Source organism: Podarcis gaigeae (assembly GCF_964106915.1).
Source record: "Podarcis gaigeae genome assembly, chromosome: 18".
Taxonomy (NCBI): Eukaryota; Metazoa; Chordata; class Lepidosauria; order Squamata; family Lacertidae; genus Podarcis; species Podarcis gaigeae.
The window spans coordinates 2,852,378-2,872,692 of NC_139696.1; the positions used below are offsets into that span (position 1 = coordinate 2,852,378).

General features: G+C 47.8%; 1 protein-coding gene across 1 annotated transcript; it reads left to right on the top strand.

Annotated features, from left to right (window-relative positions):
* The first annotated feature begins 10,340 nt into the window (after nucleotides 1–10,340).
* Nucleotides 10,341–19,812, top strand: FGF22 (fibroblast growth factor 22). The gene is made up of 3 exons (XM_083720767.1): nucleotides 10,341–11,434; nucleotides 16,015–16,118; nucleotides 18,893–19,812. Exons 1-3 carry the CDS (start codon nucleotides 11,047–11,049, stop codon nucleotides 19,085–19,087), a joined length of 687 nt encoding a protein of 228 aa, XP_083576893.1. The 5' UTR covers nucleotides 10,341–11,046; the 3' UTR covers nucleotides 19,088–19,812.
* Nucleotides 19,813–20,315: the final 503 nt, after the last annotated feature.

The window sequence follows — 20,315 nt, forward strand, 5'->3', positions numbered from 1 at the left end:
TTCTTTCTGGAAGATTTGGCTGTAATGTTTAATTCCTGCCTTCCCTGTCATTTAAAAAATGCAATAATTTTACTTTTAAAAAATTAATAATAATAATAATAATAATAATAATAATAATAATAATAATAATAATAATTTATTTATACAATATATTAGCTTCAGGGAGATGGAACTGGCAGACGTGCAGATTCTGCTGAGCTACAACTCCCAAGTACAGAAAAAACTACAACTCCCAAGGAAAAAAAACCTACAGCTCCCTTTTTTCTCAGGAAGAAAAGCCTCTTCTGATTAGAGGCATTCCTCCAATAATATCTAATTGCATGCAGGTTCCCCATTGCAGACAAAAGAAGAGGCATTCTCTGCTCTCCCTCCAACATTTTAAATTTTTTATTAATTTTATTTTCTCCCATTACAAATATACTTATAACATACAACTTACACAACATCTCTCCCTCCCTGCTTTTGGACTTCCCTCAACTTCTATTTCTGATTTATTAACCCCATTAATATATTCTGCCATTTTCTACAAATATCGTATTTTTTCCTTATATTACATTATTTGTTCCCTATCCATGAAGTTGTGAATGTCTATTTAAACCCTACCATCAGGTCAATATTCTTTCTTTCTACAGATGTAATCTAAAAGGTTCCCATTCTTTTTCAAAAATCCCTATTGTCCTTTTCCCGAAGCTTCACTTTTCTTTCGAGAATTACCTGCCTGAATTGTATAGAAATTCATGTTTGCGACTTCAGTGACAAGAAGGTCACTCGCCCCAAAATGGAAAGAAACAAAAGTTCCAGCAAAGGAAGAAAGGATTTTAAAAAACTTAGGAAATATGCAGAAATGTGCGAAACTTACCGGAAGAATTAATAAATCCCGATAAACTTTTTATAAAAGAATGGAAATGGTTTATTGAATATTTACAGATAAATTGCAAACGGACAAAAACATTGGAAGGGTGACTGTAACAACCAGTGTTTCGTAAGAGTATATATTTAAAGTGGATAATTAATTTGATTTTAATTAATTTTTATAATGAAATGTTTCTAGAATGTTGCACTATTTTATTGTTGTTAGCCGGCCTGAGCCCAGCTTCGGCTGGGGAGGGTGGGATATAAATAAAATTTATTATTATTAATATTATTAAATCAGCAGATTAAACAAATTTGCATATGCAGAAGGCATTTTTAAAAATGAATTTAAGGATCTGCGGAAAGAAGGGAAGGAAGTCGAACTTTGCAACGTGAAAATGATTGTAAAATGAATGTATAAGCCTGATGAGTATAAATAAAAACTTAAAAAATAAATAAAGGCGCCTTAGTCATTCCTATTCATTTCAATGGGCTTACTCTGAGTATGACTAACACCCAGACATCGTAAATATCCATCTGCACGATGCGCAGAGAGGGGGGGAAAGGTAAACATGTGTGAGCTCATGGGGAAATGAAAATCCAAAAATAATACAGACAATTATGTTAAAGGGCTTAAAATGACGACGGCACAAACCGGCTCGTCGGCTGATGTAACGGGGTAGAATCCTGCCCTCTTGACTCAGGCGGCAGAGAACATCTCCTTTGCAATCCAAACGCAGGGCTTGCAAAAACTCTGAAAGCGCATGACTCCTCCCAAAGGAATTCCAGGAATTTTAGCTTGCCCCAACTACAATTCCCAGCACCCTGGGCAGATTACGGTTCCCAGGATTCCTGTGTGGTGGGTGGAATCGTGTGGGTTTTTTTCCTTTTCTTTAATGTACGGTACAGCCTAAGAATAGAAAATAATAATAATAATAATAATAATAATAATAATAATAATAATAATAATTATTATTATTATTATTGTTGTTGTTGTTGTTTTGTTGTTGTTGTTGTTGTTGTTGTTGTTATTATTATTATTATTATTATTATTTATATCCTGCCCTCCCCAGCCGAAGCCGGGCTCAGGGCGGCTAACAACAGAATAGAATAGAATAGAATTTATTATTTATACCCCACCCACCTGGCTGGGTTTCCCCAGCCACTCTGGGCACCTTCCAACAAAGCATTAAAATACAGTAGTCTGTTAAACATTAAAAGCTTCCCTAAACAGGGCTGCCTTCAGATGTCTTCTAAAAGTCAGGTAGTTGTTTATTTCCTTGACACCTGATGGAAGGGCGCCACCACCGAGAAGGCCCTCCGCCTGGTTCCTTGTAACCTCGCTTCTAGCAGGGAGGGAACCACCAGAAGGCCCTCGGGAGATGGACCCAGGTGTCTGGGATGGACAATGGGGATGGAGATGCTCCTTCAGGGATACTGGGCCGTTTAGGGCTTTCAAGGTCAGCACCAACCCCTTGAATTGTGCTCGGAAACGTACTGGGAGCCAATGTAGGTCTTTCAAGACCGGGGTTATGTGGTCTTGGCGGCCGCTCCCAGTCCCCAGTCTAGCTGCCACATTCTGGATTAGTTGTAGTTTCCGTGTCACCTTCAAAGGTAGCCCCACATAGAGCGCATTGCAGTAGTCCAAGCGGGAGATAACCAGAGCATGCACCACTCTGGCGAGACAGTCTGCGGGCAGAGAGGGTCTCATCCTGCGTCCCAGATGGAGCTGCCCTGGACACAGAATTGACCTGCGCCTCCATGGACAGCTGTGAGTCCAAAATGACTCCCAGGCTGCGCACCTGGTCCTTCGGGGGCATAGTCACCCCATTCAGGACCAGGGAGTCCCCCACACCCGCCTCCTGTCCCCCTGATACGGAAGGGGGGGCATGTCTTCTTCACCTTCTTCTTCGCTACAATATATCAATTTATTTCCAATTGTCAATGTCAAAAGGGACTAAAATCTATAAAATTCATAGAAAATCAACGTGCCAGTTTGCTCAATTTCTCTAGGACTCCATCACACCTCCCCTGTCCAGCATAATCCCTCCAGCAAGGTGTTAAGACCCTAATCCTGTCAAATGGCTCTGATCAGCCTTTCCTCCAGGCAATGTCAGGTGACAGACTATGCATATTTGGGACCATTGTTTTCTCATCTCCAGCTCTGCATATTCCCCCCCTCCCTCCTCCATATGTTAATCTGTGTAACCCAACCTCCCTTTAATATATTCATGATGTAATCTGTGTAACCAAACCTCTCTTTAATGTATTCATGATGTGTTTTGCACTGTATTCTGGGACATGGAGGGAGTTTCAAAAACTCATGTCACCCCTTTCTCACTGTTCAATCTCGCCTTGAACCTGTTGCGCAATAAACTTGGATCTTCTGCAGTTTGCTCCTGTCTCCGGCTGAGCTCATTTTCCTCCGCAGGGACCCACGGACTTAGTCCGATGAGCTGGGTGGCAGAGCAGCCTCGCACCCAGATTTTAGCCGTAACAGTTGGCGCCCACAACGTGGGGCATGCGGTTCTCCCGCGTTGCTGACCGGGGCCCCCGAAATCTTCAGCCGGCACCAGGCCATTTTGCCTGGGAAGATCCTTTGGACCCCCGGCCATCTTCCGGGCGGTAATCGAAAGCCCCAGGAGTTCAGCCGGGGAGCAAAGAGGGATCCAGCCGGCTTATTCATCGATCCCGGGATCATCATAGAAGACGCGTGAGTATAAGAAAAAGGAAAATCCAGTGCACTGGTGGGAAAGGGGTGGAAATCTCCTGGCAACTGAATTCTCTGCCCTCCTCTCTATCGCTCCTTCTCGCCTGTCTCTTGGTCCAATTGGTGAGAGAGACCGTGGACTGCTGCTCGACCCGAAAGGGGGGTTCTGAGCTCTATCTCTTTCTCTAAAAACCCTCCAGCCAGCCGCACCAATTGGGAGTCCGAAAGTAAGACGGAGAGACCCGACTTGAAAGATAGCCGACTCTCCGCAACACCCCCAAAACAGTACTTCTGCCTTGTCAGGATTTAACCTCAATCCTAAGGTTAACAGACGTCCCCATTTCCCAGGGACAGTCCCCGAGTTTCCAAATCAGTCCCCGTTGAAGTTGAAAAGTGTGCCCGGATTTATTGGAGAAAAAAATCTGGAAACCTTTGTACAGCCCTGAGCTAGATCTACACAGCTGTAAAATAACAGCTCTGAAAACACACACACACAAAAGTTGTAAAGCTCACAATTGAAAATAAAATCCAGCTGCGATCTCGGCTCTGCAGCGCCATCTGGTGTCACAGTGTCATAACCAGTTAAAAATAAATATACAGCGGACGCTCGGGTTGCGAACGTGATCCGTGCGGGATGCGCGTCCGCAACCCGCCGCACCTGTGCACGCGAAGGTTGCGATTCGGTGCTTCTGCGCATGCGCGGGCACCGAAACCCGGAAGTAACCCGTTGTGGTACTTCCGGGTTTCGGCGCGTCCGTAACCCGAAAAAACACAACCTGAAGCATCTGTAACCCGAGGTATGAGTGTAAATATAGGTAAAGGGACCCCTGACCGTTAGGTCCAGTAGTGGCCGACTCTGGGGTTGCGGCGCTCATCTCGCTTTATTGGCCAAGGGAGCCGGCGTCCAGCTTCCGGGTCATGTGACCAGCAGGACTGAGCCGCTTCTGGCGAACCAGAGGAGCGCACGGAAACGCCGTTTACCTTCCCGCCGGAGTGGTACCTATTTATCTACTTGCACTTTGACGTGCTTCTGAACTGCTAGGTTGGCAGGAGCAGGGACCGAGCAACGGGAGCTCACCCCGTCATTGCGGGGATTCGAACCGCCGACCTTCTGATCGGCAAGTCCTAGGCTCTGTGGTTTAGACCACAGCGCCACCCGCGTCCCTTGACTGTAAATATAAATATCAATAAATAAGACCCCAGTCCTCATTGGTAAATAAAGGGCCGGTCTCAAGCAGCAGTGTCGGATACAGAGACAGATTATGCGTGCACTGGCTGGGAGATGCCCTCCAAGGTTTTAGGCGGGGGGGGGGGTCTCTCTCTGCCAGCCCTACCTGGCGATCGAACCTGCCTTCTGCGTGCAAAAAAAGAGATTTTGCAGGAGAAATTGGAGCCGGTCTTGCAAATATTATGCAGATCTGTGGTGGAAGTAAAGAGAGTTTCCTGTTTGTTTGGCTGTACAACTGCAGAGTCAGGATTGTTGACTTGGCCAAGTTATGTATCTAGGCTAGTTCCTCTCCCTCCCAGGAACGGTTAGGAATGATGCCAGGAGATGAATCAGGAATTTAAAAATGCAGGCATGTGCGATGTATGTAGTCCAAGTACCTGTAATGGTTTTATTTTTTAATTTTTTAACAAGAGGGTGCAGGAAAAGCGCAAATGAGATCGTTCTCTGGCTGAGGAAAGGCCTTTTTTGTGAGAAGGGTGTGAATTTTTTATTTTATATATAAAATAAAAATTATTATAAGTAAAATAAAATGATATATATACAGCATATACAGAGAAACGTTGGAGGAAATGGAATAGGACGTTCCTGTTTTCATTGGAGAAACGGAGGGGATGGAATACGACGTCTCTATTTTCAGGGGAGAAACGTTGGAGGGGATGGAATAGGACGTCCCTCTTTTCAGGGGAGAAACGTTGGAGGGGATGGAATAGGACGTCCCTAATTTCATTGGAGAAACGTTGGAGGGGATGGAATAGGACGTCCCTATTTTCAGGGGAGAAATGTTGGAGGGGATGGAATAGGACGTCCCTATTTTCACAGGAGAAACGTTGGAGGGGAAGGAATAGGACGTCCCTATTTTCAGGGGAGAAGCGTTGGAGGGGATGGAATAGGACGTCCCTATTTTCATGGGAGAAACGTTGGAGGGGATGGAATAGGACGTCCCTATTTTCATGGGAGAAACGTTGGAGGGGACGGAGTTACCTGACCCCCGAGCCCAAGACCTTTAGGAGACGTCTGCAAGCAGCCTTGTATAGGGAAGTGTTTTTAAATTTAAACATTATATTATTATTATTTATACGTTGGAAGCCACCCAGAGCGGCCAGGGCAACCCAGTCAGATGGATGGGGTGCAAAGAATAAAATTATGACGGTGATGGAATCGGACGTCAAGCCTAGCTGTTGTGAAACCAAAGCACCGGTGCATCACCTGTTTGTGGAGAACCAACAAAACAGGTCAGAGATGACGATGACACCATTCCACACGGGCAAAACACCACAAGGAAGCCTAAAACAGGCGATGAGATAACCCTTTCCACGCTTGTGCCAGGTAACTTGTCATTTTAAAGAAATGCCATCCTTCTGGTTGTTGTTATGGCAAATCTTCCCAGGTAAGCAGGAGTCAAAACAAAAGGAGAGGTGCTATGAATCCCATAGAAGAGAGCAAGGGTCAGCCAACCAGATGTCAAGGAAACAATGTGCTTGAGCAATGCGCTCGAAAAGCACTCAAAGCTTTCTATTTGTGGCTCTGTAGCTGAATGGCGCTGTGGTTTAAACCACAGAGCCTAGGACTTGCCGATCGGAAGGTCTGCAGTTCGAATCCCCGCAATGACGGGGCGAGCTCCTGTTGCTCGGTCCCTGCTCCTGCCCACCTAGCAGTTCGAAAGCACGTCAAAGTGCAAGTAGATAAATAGGTACCACTCCGGCAGGAAGGTAAACGGCGTTTCCGTGCGCTGCTCTGGTTCGCCAGAAGCGGCTTAGTCCTGCTGGCCACATGACCCGGAAGCTGTACGCTGGCTCCCTCGCCCAGTAAAGCGAGATGAGCGCCGCAACCCCAGAGTCGGCCACGACTGGACCTAATGGTCAGGGGTCCCTTTACCTTTAATATGTAGATAAGAGACTGTGCTCCCCATGGCCACAGAGATATCTGCTAGCAGGCAACAGGGGACTCTGTTTATTCTACGCTGTGGCGAACCACACAACACCCCCGGATTATCTCAAAGTTTCCTGCCTCAGAAGGACATTGGAAGAGTCTAGCTCAGGGGTCAGCAAACTTTTTCAGCAGGGGGCTGGTCCACCGTCCCTCAGACCTTGTGGGGGGCCGGACTTTATTTTGGGGGGGGGGAAATGAACGGATTTGTGCACCCCACAAATAACAGAGAGATGCATTTTAAATAAAAGGACACATTCTACTTGTGTAAAAACACATCGATTCGCGGACCATCCATGGCCGGGTTGAGAAGGCGACTGGGACGGATCCGGCCCCCGGGCCCCATGGAACAGAGGTTTCCAACTTTTTTGGGTCCACAGGTCCCTTGACCAGTTCTTCTTTGGGGTCCTCTGGACAGCTGCAGCTGCCACCCCTGGTCTCTGAGCTGCCCCAAAGAGGGGTGGAAGAAGATTGGAAGAAATTTAAAGACTATTTGCAGAAACATTGTAAAATTAATGAATGTTAAAATGATGTTGGATTGAAATGAAACGGCTTTAGTAACAAGGTTAAAAAGAATATGTAAAAATGGATTGATAATCAGATGAAAATACGAAGTTATAATATGTTAAGATATAGAATTAAGATAAAAACAAAGAGGGAAAGGATTTGCTGAATTAACCATGTGAACTGGAATACAAAAAAGGGAGGTGTGAGGTCAGTAAACAAGTAAATGAAATATAAGACAGGAAAAGATTGATCTGTTTTTAATTGTTTTTTTATTTTTAATGTATTTTGTATTTTTCCTTTGTATTTTTGTACCTTTTTATTTTTCTTTTTTCTTTTTTTTATTCTGTAACTTTTTTCTGTCTGTAAAACTTCAATAAATATCATTTTCAAAAAAACAAAACAAAGAGGAGTGCCTCTTCACCTTGCCCCACAGGGGCTTAGGAAGCAGCCCCTGCCCGGCCCCAGAGGCATCATTCGACTGTGGAGTTTGTAGCCAGGGCAGAGATGGGAGGCAGAGATGCAAGAAGGCATCTGAGGAGGGAGCGAAGGAAAGAGGGACAGAGGCCAGTGTTGCCCGCGGGACCCCTGGCCACCCTTCACAGCATCCCAGGGTCCACAACAAGGGCCATCTTAAGTATATCCGTATAGTTCAAGCTCTGGTTTTCCCAGGAGTGATGTATGGAAGCGAGAGCTGGACCATCAAGAAGGCTGATCGCCGAAGAATGGATGCTTTTGAATTCTGGTGCTGGAGGAGACTCTTGAGAGTCCCATGGACTGCAAGAAGATCCAACCTCTCCATTCGGAAGGAAATCAGCCCTGAGTGCTCACTGGAAGGACAGATCCTGAAGCTGAGGCACCAAGACTTTGGCCACCTCAGGAGAAGAGAAGACTCCCTGGAAAAGACCTTGAGGTTGGGAAAGATGGAGGGCGCAAGGAGAAGGGGACGGCAGAGGACGAGATGGTGGGACCTCTGGAACGAATTAAGTACTTAACCTGATGTACCACTGTATCTGTCCCCAGGTTTCCACCTCCCAGAAATGTTTGCAAAAGAAAGCAGGGCAAATATTTCCTCCCAGGGCGGTGTGTTCTCACCGTTTTGAGAGCAAACGGGTTCGGCGTGGCCTCAAATGACGCAGGAGACTGGAACAGCCGCATTCCCCGCAGGCCGGGGTTTTTGGGAAAGAGAATTTGGGTCATTGCTGCGCTTGGAGGAGCAGCAAAAACAGTCAGTGGAACGTGTGTCGCTAGCCATCCTTCTGCAAGATGGTCTAACCCTACAGGGCTGTGTCCTAATTTGCATGGCGTTGGCAACATCACACCCAGGGCTGGATTTAGGTTTGATGAGGTCCTCAGCTCCTGAAGGTAATGGGGCTCTTTCTATGTCCAGCTGTCCTTTGTCAACAACAAAACTTCGCTGTTTTTGTGTGTTGAATACATGCTATATGGCCATTGATGGACCTAATAGGTGAGCTGATCCCCCCAAAACCGGCCTTCCCCCTTTCCTCCTCTAAAAACTAGGTGCTTCTTATGGAGCAAAAAATACGGTAACATCTCATAGCTTCGCTTGTTTTTATGCTTGTTTTTGCTGATTTCTCTCTCTGAGATAGAAAGATGATAGATAGATAGATAGATAGATAGATAGATAGATAGATAGATAGATGATATAGATAGATAGATAGATAGATAGATAGATAGATAGATAGATAGATAGATGATAGATAGATAGATAGATGATAGATAGATAGATAGATAGATAGATAGATAGATAGATAGATAGATGATAGATAGATAGATAGATGATAGATAGATAGATAGATAGATAGATAGATAGATAGATAGATAGATAGATAGATAGATATAGATAAATGATAGATGATAGATAGATAGATGATAGATAGATAGATAGATAGATAGATAGATAGATAGATAGATAGATAGATGATGTTGTTGTTGTTTAATCATTTGGTCGTATCCGCCTCTTGGTGACCCCCTGGACCAGAGCACGCCAGGCCTCCTGTCTTCCATTGCCTCCCGCAGTTTGGTCAAACTCATGCTGGTCTCTTCGAGAACACTGTCCCACCATCTCATCCTCCGTCGTCCCCTTCTCCTTGTGCCCTCCATCTTTCCCAACCTCAGGGTCTTTTCCAGGGAGTCTTCTCTTCTCATGAGATGGCCAAAGTCTTGGAGCCTCAGCTTCAGGATCTGTCCTTCCAGTGAGCACTCAGGGCTGATTTCCTTCCGAATGGAGAGGTTGGATCTTCTTGCAGTCCATGGGACTCTCCAGAGTCTCCTCCAGCACCAGAATTCAGAAGCATCCATTCTTTGGCGATCAGCCTTCTTTATGGTCCAGCTCTCACTTCCATACATCACTACTGGGAAAAACAGAGCTTGAACTATAAGGACCTTTGTTGGCAAGGTGATGTCTCTGCTTTTTAACCTAATAGGTATCTCAAGCCATTTGCACACATTGCCCTGCAACCAGTCCATGCAGAATGCAGGCACCCTATATATAGAAAGGAGCAAACCAGTGATATTTTAGGGAGCAGGCTAGCAGGCGGGGCCCATGAATTACATCCTAGGAGCACAACACAACACAAAACACTGTTGCTGTAAGTAGGTTGTGTTTTATTTGTTATCTTATATTTTGGAAATGTACATCCAGGTTTTTTTCCAAGACAAGCCGTCTTTCACTCCCCTGAAATTTGATCAAGTGCAGGTAACTCACAGCTTTTGCGGGGATTAGGTCAATGGGAGCATTTTAGAGCCTTTGAACTTCCATCCCAAAGTCCAGGAAGCAAGGAAAAATCTACATTGTAAAATACAAACATGCAAACAGCTAATAGTCTGTACCTTTTGATCATGAACCCGATTTGAAATGGGTTTTGAATCGTTTCGATTGCAACTGCATATATATACAGTATTTTTTGCTCTATAAGACTCACTTTTTCCCTCCTACAAAGTAAGGGGAAATGTGTGTGCGTCTTATGGAGCGAATGCAGGCTGCGCAGCTATCCCAGAAGCCAGAACAGCAAGAGGGATTGCTGCTTTCACTGCGCAGCGATCCCTCTTGCTGTTCTGGATTCTGAGATTCAGAATATATTTTTCCTTGTTTTCCTCCTCCAAAAACTAGGTGCGTCTTGTGGTCTGGTGCGTCTTATAGAGCGAAAAATATGGTGTGTGTGTGTGTTCTTAACATAAACCTTTGCCTATTCATTTTGCATGTGTGTGTCAGACTCGCCAACCAAAACAGGATGGGATTTGCAAAGCACCATCCGGTGCCAAAGGCATAGAACATCTGGCCAAGTGCAAAACAGATTTATGAATGGGGAATAAAATTCCATTCACAGCCACACCTTAGCTCCGCCTCGAAGGTTCGGCGATTGGCTGTTGGGGGGCGGGCCCAGCCAATGCCGGGCTTCCTGGTCAGAAGGAGGGAATGTACGCCTGGAATTCTTGTCAATGAGAGAGCTGTTTGGGTTCACGCAAGGCTGGCACGCACCTCTCTATCCTGTCAAAGCTAGATTCTCCCGGGAGCTTTGGCAAAGCAAGAATAAATTGAAAGAGGAGCTTCGAGCTTCCGAGTCGGGGATTCTGGAAGGCGCGGCAAGGTGCTAGACCTCAAGGAAACCGCTGCTAGCTTCTGGAAGGCGCAGCAAGGTGCTAGACCTCAAGGAAACCACTGCCAGCTTTAGGTCTGTTGCTGAATCCTCTGATCTGGACTGGTGAAACAACAGTAGAATCACAGATCTGCAGAGCTGGAAGGAGAGATCTCCAAATATCATCTAGTCCAATCCGCTACAAGCGCCATGACGCCGTTCGTAGGATGCTGACCGTGCCCAACGGTGACGCGTGGGAGCTCAGGCCTCGCCGCCAAATCCTTGCCGGGCACCCTTCTGAAGTCCCATGGTGGCCCTCGCCCGAGAGCTGGGCGAAGTTTTCTGGCATGGGTCACCAGGACCCACCGACTGCCCACGCCGCCTGGTGTTTTCTGCTGCTGGTCTGGCTCGCCAACTCCACCCTGGGGCACGGAGACACGGCTTTGCAGCCGCACGGCACGTATTGGTGGCCGAGGGGGGGCAGGCCCGCCCGCAGCTACCCACACCTCCAGGGCGACGCACGGCGGAGGCGACTCTACTCGTCCACCCACTACTTCCTGCGCATCGGTGGGGACGGGAACGTCGACGGCACGCGTCGGGTCGAGTGTCCAGACAGTAAGTCTCGCTTGCATTTGATGCTTTCGAACATAGGGTTGAAAGCAAGCTTCTGTTGTTGTTGTTGTTTAGTCGTTTAGTCGTGTCTGCCTCTTTGTGACCACCCTGGACCAGAGCACGCCAGGCCCTCCTGTCTTCCACTGCCTCCCGCAGTTTGGTCAAACTCATGCTGGTCGCTTCGAGAACACTGTCCCACCATCTCCTCCTCCGTCGTCCCCTTCTCCTTGTGCCCTCCATCTTTCCCAACATCAGGGTCTTTCCCAGGGAGTCTTCTCTTCTCCTGAGGTGGCCAAAGTCTTGGAGCCTCAGCTTCAGGATCTGTCCTTCCAGTGAGCACTCAGGGCTGATTTCCTTCCGAATGGAGAGGTTGGATCTTCTTGCAGTCCATGGGACTCTCCAGAGTCTCCTCCAGCACCAGAATTCAGAAGCATCCATTCTTTGGCGATCAGCCTTCTTTATGGTCCAGCTCTCACTTCCATACATCACTACTGGCAAAACCAGAGCTTGAACTATACGGACCTTTGTTGGCAAGGTGATGGCTCTGCTTTTTAAGACGCTGTCTAGGTTTGTCATTGCTTTTCTCCCCAGAAGCAGGCGTCTTTAATTTTGTGGCTGCTGTCACCATCTGCAGTGATCATGGAGCCCAAGAAAGTAAAATCTCTCAGCTTGCCAGTTCCTCCTCCAGGTGGATCATGTTTGGTCAAAACTCTCCACTATGACCTGTTCATCTTGGGTGCCCTGCTCGGCGTAGTTCATAGCTTCTCTGAGTTATTCAAGCCCCTTTGCCATGGCAAGGCAGGGATCCATGAAGGGGAAGCAGGCTTTTAGTCCTCATTAAAGCAGAAAAGTGCACTAGCGCCCCCAACAATGCAAGCTTTGGGAGGAAAGAGTCAGGGAACTCTTTTAGGACATGTTTGGGGGAAACTTTGGTGTTCCAGATTTTGCCTGCCTCTCACCCTCCCTGGGAGTTGTAGTTTAGCAGCGCCCGGTGCACTAGAGGTTCCCAATGCCAGCTTTAGGAGGTAAAGGTAAAGGTACCCCTGCCCATATGGGCCAGTCGTGTCCGACTCTAGGGTTGTGCGCCCATCTCACTTAAGAGGCCGGGGGCCAGCGCTGTCCGGAGACACTTCCGGGTCACGTGGCCAGCGTGACATTGCTGCTCTGGCGAGCCAGCACCAGCGCAGCACACGGAAACGCCGTTTACCTTCCCGCTTTTAAAGCGGTACCTATTTATCTACTTGCACTTAGGGGTGCTTTCGAACTGCTAGGTGGGCAGGAGCAGGGACCGAGCAACGGGAGCTCACCCCGTCATTGCGGGGATTCGAACCGCCAACCATGCGATCGGCAAGTCCTAGGCGCTGAGGTTTTACCCACAGCGCCACCCGCGTCCCATCAGCTTTAGGAGAGCAACTCCTAATTTCAGACGCAGCGATGCTTCTGAATCATGGCTGCCGAAACCAGAGAAGGGGAAAGTGCTCTTGTGTTCGAATCCTGACTACATGTTTCCTGCTTTGAGAAGAGGGCTAGTTGATTGATCCTCACTGCGGAAGCAAAGCTAGCATCCTAAACCAACGGAGTAAGTTACAGATAGGTAGCCGTGTTGGTCTGCCATAGTCAAAACAAAAAAAATTTCCTTCCAGTAGCACCTTAAAGACCAACTAAGTCAGTTCTTGGTATGAGCTTTCGTGTGCATGCACACTTCTTCAGATACACTGAAACAGAAGTTTCCAGACCCTTCTATATAGTGAGAAGGTGGGGAGGGGTATTACTCAGAAGGGTGGTGGGAATGGGTGATTGGCAGATAGCTGTGATGAGCCTGTTGACGACTCTTAACGACTGCAATAGGTCTTACAGGAAGAAGCGAGGGGTGAAAAGGTGAAAAATGGCTTTGTCATGTATAATGAGATAAGAATCCAATGTCTTTGTTCAGACCAGGTCTCTCCATGGTTTTAAGTTTGGTAATAAGTTGCAATTCAGCAGCTTCTCTTTCCAGTCTATTTCTGAAATTCCTTTGTAGTAAAACAGCTACTTTGAGATCTTGTATAGAATGTCCTGGGAGATTGAAGTCTTCTCCTACTGGTTTCTCGGAGTAAGCTCCTTTGGGGTTCACCTCCGAGTCGACACCGTTAGCAAATGCACTCTGAACGGGCGAAACTTCCAGTTGCCAAATCAGTTTAGTGTCGGTTTTTACAGATAAGGAAGTTGCACAAGTCTTGGTGGCTTTGCAGAGACACGTGACCGATTATTCAGTGTTTGTTTGTTTTTTAAAAATTGCAGTCTGTATGACCTCAGAGGTCCTCTCATCACAGCGACTGAGCTTTTTCATGCTTCAGAGAGAGCGCAGAATCCAACAGACTGGGTTGGGGAACAGACTTAAGCTCCAAGTTGTAGGTCAAAGCTCTCGGTTCCCAAAGGGCCTGAGTTGTTGTGATTTGTTTGTTCTTGTTGTTTAGTCGATTAGTCGTGTCCGCCTCTTTGTGACCCCCTGGACCAGAGCACGCCAGGCACTCCTGTCTTCCACTGCCTCCCGCAGTTTGGTCAAACTCATGCTGGTAGCTTTGAGAACACTGTCCCACCATCTCATCCTCCGTCGTCCCCTTCTCCTTGTGCCCTCCATCTTTCCCAACACCAGGGTCTTTTCCAGGGAGTCTTCTCTTCTCCTGAGGTGGCCAAAGTCTTGGAGCCTCAGCTTCAGGATCTGTCCTTCCAGTGAGCACTCAGGGCTGATTTCCTTCCGAATGGAGAGGTTGGATCTTCTTGCAGTCCATGGGACTCTCAAGAGTCTCCTCCAGCATCAGAATTCAAAAGCATCCATTCTTTGGCCATCAGCCTTCTTTATGATCTAGCTCTACATCACTACTGGGAAAACCATAGCTTTAACTATACGGACCTTTGTTGTGGCTTGCTGGTTCCTCCTCCAGGTGGATCACGTTTGGGCAAAACTCTCCACTATGACCTGTTCATCTTGGGTGCCCTGCTCGGCGTAGTTCATAGCTTCTCTGAGTTATTCAAGCCCCTTCGCCACAGCAAGGCAGTGATCTTTGAAGAGGTTGTTGTGATTAAACCCCAGGTGTTCTGTATGATTTCTGGCCCATTTGTCTGCAATCACACCGAGAGCTAACTATCAATATATTGTCTGAAACCTGTCTGAGGTCCCTGTTGTGCTATTGGTTTCATCATTTCTGACCTGCCAATATATTGCAAATCGTTATACGTGTGTGCAAAAGATTCACGAAAACCGTTAAGCCAGCCAACACGTCTACGAAGCTCACTCCTTATTCCAGATGTCGCGATATATCGGTATATCGCCACATTCAGCCGGGGATAGATCACAAATCTGAAAACCAGATTTGTGATCACAACCGGAGGCGTCAAACTCTGCTTCTCTGCCACGAGAAATAAACGCAAAGCAGGGGAGTTTTGTTTTTTAATTGCATTTATTTCCCACCTTTTCCCGTACGGAGCTGAAGGCAACATACCTGGTCCCCCCCCCCTCTCATTTTATCCCCCCAAAAACCCTTTGAGGTAGTTCAGGCTGAGAGAGACAGCGGTTGGCCCATGGTCACCCAGGAAAGTGGGAATTTGAACCCAGGTCCTTTCCCAACTCTCTAACCACTACACCACGCTACCTCTCCGAGACATCCCTCACTAGTGTTCACCAGCAAGAATCTGTATGTATTTTAAGGGGGTTAATAAGTCTAGCTCTTTTGTTGGTTGCCTACAAGATGACGATGCTTTAAGAAAGGACAGCACAGCTACAGTCGTTAATGACAAAATTTGCAGCAATGCATAATCATCGACAACAACTTTGCAGCAATAATAACATCCTCCTAAAGCTGTCCTCAGAGTAAGGTAAAGGTAAAGGGACCCCTGACCATTAGGTCCAGTCATGACCGACTCTGGGGTTGCGGCGCTCATCTCGCTTTATTGGCCAAGGGAGCCGGCGTACAGCTTCCGGGTCATGTGGCCAGCAGGACTGAGCCGCTTCTGGCGAACCAGAGCAGCGCACCGAAATGCCGTTTACCTTCCCACTGGAGCGGTACCTATTTATCTACTTGCACTTTGTGCTTTTGAACTGCTAGGTTGGCAGGAGCAGGGACCGAGCAACAGGAGCTTACCCCGTCGTGGGGATTCGAACCCTCGACCTTCTGATTGGCAAGTCCTAGGCTCTGTGGTTTAACCCACAGCGCCACCCGCGTCCTAATCATGAATATACCATACCAATTTTTTTTTTTTTTGCACTGTGTTGGGTTAAACTGCTTGCCAGAATATGACCATTAGGTATAACTGCAAACAAAAAATATGTGTTTTTATTGGGATGAATTCAAACCAAAACGCCGAAGGATATTTTAAAAATAAAGCCACAAATCGCTGCGGTTCGAATCGAAGAAAAGTTAGGAACGGAGAGAAAACGAAACAGATGTTTCCTTCGGTCTCTTCACTCTGGGGCTCTTCTGGAAAGGGAAAATGAGAAAGGTCCCTGGCCTACCTCACAGGATTGTCGTAGACAGGGAGAAGGGATTTAAGTGCAATTTTTAAGAAATGGAAATAAATTAAGGGCTTTTTCCCGTCTCTTCCAGATATCGTGGAGATCCGATCTGTGCGTGCGGGGATCGTGGCCATCCGGTCAGTCCACAGTGGGTTCTACTTAGCGATGAACAGAAAGGGGAAGCTCTACGGCACGGTAAATACGTAAGGCAGCGTCTCCTGCAAAACAGCACCCTGCTGTCAATCAGCTGCTGTCACCCTGATGGGTGGGTGACACCAGTTGACGCGATGGGGCGAGATTTAGCTCTGCAGAGTCCTGCCCCCATCCGCAATGGGTCAACCGGGGGAAGCAATGTATTATTATTATTAATAATAATAATTTATTATTTATACCCCGCCCATCTGGCTGAGTTTTCCCTGCCACTCTGGGCGGCTCCCAATCACATGTTAAAAACAATACAGCATCAAATATTAAAAACTTCCCTAAACAGGGCTGCCTTCAGGTGTCTTTTAAAGATAGGATAGCTGCTTATTTGCTTGACATCTGAAGGGTGTTCCACAGGGTGGGCGCCACCACCGAGAAGGCCCTCTGTCTGGTTCCCTGTAACCTCACTTCTCGCAATGAGGGAACCGCCAGAAGGCCCTCGGTGCTGGATCTGTGTCCGGGCTGGACGATGGGGGTGGAGACGCTCCTTCAGGTATACTGGGCTGTTTAGGCCTTTCAAGGTCAGCACCAACACTTTGAATTGTGCTCAGAAACGTCCTGGGAGCCAATGTAGGTCTTTCAAGACCAGTGTTATATGGTCCCGGCGGCCGCTCCCAGTCACCAATCTAGCTGCCGCATTCTGGATTAGTTGCAGTTTCCGGGTCACCTTCAAAGGCAGCCCCACGTAGAGAGCATTGCAGTAGTCCAAGCGGGAGATAACCAGAGCATGCACCACTCTGGCCAGACAGTCTGCGGGCAGGGAGGGTCTCATCCTGCGTACCAGAGGGAGCTGCCCTGGACACAGAATTGACCTGCGCCTCCATGGACAGCTGGGAGTCCAGAATGACCCCCAGGCTGCGCACCTGGTCCTTCAGGGGACCAGTCACCCCATTCAGGACCAGGGAGTTCCTTGATGTCAGATTTGATAGCCGATTGGCCTTGCTCACCTGTCATGGTTGTGATTAGAAAGATTAGGAGACCTGTCCCGCTGTGCCAAAAAGTTTCCCCAAAGACTGGTAGGCTCTGGGGCAGAGGCTGAACCCAGAAAGCTTTTGCATGCTCGGCCGTTGACGACTCACAGCCCTTCCCTGAGAATTTGGGCACATAACCCAAACCGGAAGCAAGACCCTAGTCCTCATGGATCCATTTCCAAGCCGGTTTCGTAGGAACTGCCTTCTGCTAAACGACAAGGAGGCGTCTGCCTCAGCATTGTGCAAGCTGCAGCTCTCTGGGGGAAAGCCCAGATGTCAGGGATTAAAAGGGGGTGTCTCTTCTGCATGAAAGCAGTGACGGATTTAGGTATAAACTAAACAAGCTCTGGGACGCAGGTGGCGCTGTGGGTTAAACCACAGAGCCTAGGACTTGCCGATCGGAAGGTTGGCGGTTCGCTTCCCCGCAATGACGCAATGGCGCTGTTGCTCGGTCCCTGCTCCTGCCCACCTAGCAGTTCGAAAGCACGTCAAAGTGCAAGTAGATAAATAGGCACCACTCTGGCGGGAAGAGTTTCCGTGTGCTGCTCTGGTTCGCCAGAAGCGGCTTAGTCCTGCTGGCCACATGACCCGGAAGCTGTACGCCGGCTCCCTCAGCCAATAAAGCGAGATGAGCGCCGCAACCCCAGAGTCGGCCACGACTGGACCTAACGGTCAGGGGTTCCTTTAACTTTAAACAAGCTCTAGCTTAGGGCCCCACTCTCTTGGGGGCCCCCAAAAAAATTTAAAGGGAAAAAACCAACTGGGTGTACATTTCCAAAATATAAGATAAAAAACAAATGAAATAAAACCTACATACAACAACAGTGTTTTGTGTTGTGTAGGCTCCTATTATGTGCAAATGGCTATTAGGTCCATAAATTTCCACACAGCAGGCATGGTCCACAGGCAAGATCGTGAACTACTGTTAGATCACTGTACGTCTGTGGTAGATTACAGGTAGATCACTGGCTCCCCCCCCCCAAAGAAACTCAACAACTTTGGCTCCCCTGAAAAAAGCTCAACATTTCTGCCCTTAACCCAAAAAACCAGAGCCTTCCTTCCTAAAAAAAGCTCAGTAACTTTGACCTTTACCCAAGAAAACAGGGCTTCCTTTCCTAAAAAAGTTCAACAACTTTGACCTGAACCCCAAAAAGGGGGTAGATAACTGCCAGTTTTTAACTGTGAGTATATCACAGTCTCTTGGGAGTTGGCCACCCGTCACATAGCATATAAAAAGGTAAAGGGACCCCTGACCATTAGGTCCAGTCGTGGCCGACTCTGGGGTTGCGGCGCTCATCTCTTTACTGGCCGAGGGAGCCGGCATACAGCTTCCGGGTCATGTGGCCAGCAGGACCAAGCCGCTTCTGGCGAACCAGAGCAGCGCACGGAAACGCCATTTACCTTCCCGCTGGAGTGGTACCTATTTATCTACTTGCACTTTGACGTGCTTTCGAACTGCTAGGTTGGCAGGAGCAGGGACCGAGCAACGGGAGCTCACCCCGTCATTGCGGGGATTCGAACCGCCGACCTTCTGATCGGCAAGTCCTAGGCTCTGTGGTTTAACCCACAGCGCCACCCGCGTCCCTTTTCCACATAGCATATATTCAACACAAAAAACAGTGCCCATTTGTTGTTGGCAAAGGAAAGCTGGACATATAAAGGGCCCCATTACCTTCAGGAGCTGAGGGCCTCATCAAACCTAAATCCGGCCCTGCTTGCAAAGGCAGGTGTCTTAATGTCCGAGTTGTGGCTGTTTCGCCGAAACCAACCTCCATCCTCCTTTTCTCTCTACAGAAAGCGTACACCCCCAGCTGCAACTTTGTGGAGCGGATCGAGGAGAACGGCTATAACACTTACGCTTCCTTGCTTTGGCACCATGAGGGGCGCCCCATGTTCCTTTCCCTCAACGCCAAGGGCGTTCCACGAAAGGGTCCCAAGACCCGGAGACAGCACCTCTCAGCGCACTTTCTGCCCATGCTGGTCTCCTGACGGAGAGTTGGCAACACACCACGGACTCGTATTGCTTATCAAACGCCTTCTTATATCGAGTATTTAAAAACAACAACAACTTTCGGGTGGGAGGGGGGTTATTTATTACTTTTGTACAAAAAATAAAGACGCGCCGGCGTTCGACGCCGGAATGAAAAATCCCAGGTTTGTTGGCATCAACTTCGTTGCCGTTTTCGGAGATTAGCAAGGACAAAGTCTTGTTTATAGCCTTGCAGGTCCAGCAGAATGTTTCGGGAAAGGTGCTGCAAGACTTTGGATGGAGGGCCTAAGGGACTAGTGGCAGGATCACCCAACCTCTGTTTAAAAATCTTGCATTAAGGAGGTAATGGGGCTGGGCGATATATCGTCCAGCGCCGTTTCGAATTCCGTATTGTGATATCAGTTTCGTACTTTTCAAGCTAGCAATATATAGTCGAACGCCGGCTCCTGAACGCCTCAGTTTCGGAACGTTTTGTCTCCCGGATGCCAAAAACCCGGAAGTACCATATTTTTGGCTCTATAAGACTCACTTTCCCCCTCCTATAAAGTAAGGGGAAATGTGTGTGCATCTTATGGAGCGAATGCAGGCTGCGCAGCTATCCCAGAAGCCAGAACAGCAAGAGGGATCGCTGCTTTCGCTGCGCAGCGATCCCTCTTGTTGTTCTGGCTTCTGAGATGCAGAATATTTTTTTTGTTTTCCTCCTCCAAAAACTAGGTGCGTCTTACGGTCTGGTGCGTCTTATAGAGCGAAAAATACGTTAAATGCTTCAGTTTTCAAACGTTTTTCGGAAGCCGAACGTCCGACGAGGCTTCTGATTGAGAGCTTGCAACCAATCGGAAGCCGCGCCTCGGTCGTCCAACATTTCGGAAGCCGAACGGGCTTCTGGAACGGAAAAACCGAGGTTTGACTGTATCGCAGGAGCAGGGACCGAGCAACGGGAGCTCACCCCGTCATTGCGGGGATTCGAACCACCGACCTTGTGATCGGCAAGTCCTAGGCTCTGTGGTTTAACCCATAGCGCCACCCACGTCCCATGCCAGTTTGGCGAGTTTTTGCTATTTATTTTGCGCTTTCATTTTTGAGGCTTTTTCAGTTAATTTGTTTTTGTGGCTGTGTGGAACCCAGTTCAGCTACTGATTGATTGATTGATTGTGTGACTGCGGACATGGATAAAAAAACAAAACCCATTCAAACAATGACTATCATCAGTGCAGGTAAGAAAAAAAA

Excerpts from the sequence above, each read along its gene's own strand:
- FGF22 (XM_083720767.1), top strand. The coding sequence starts at position 11,047 with ATGCTGACCGTGCCCAACGGTGACGCGTGGGAGCTCAGGCCTCGCCGC. Across the intron at positions 11,435-16,014 it reads TCGGGTCGAGTGTCCAGACA|ATATCGTGGAGATCCGATCT; the intron begins GTAAGTCTCGCT and ends CGTCTCTTCCAG. Across the intron at positions 16,119-18,892 it reads AGGGGAAGCTCTACGGCACG|AAAGCGTACACCCCCAGCTG; the intron begins GTAAATACGTAA and ends TTCTCTCTACAG.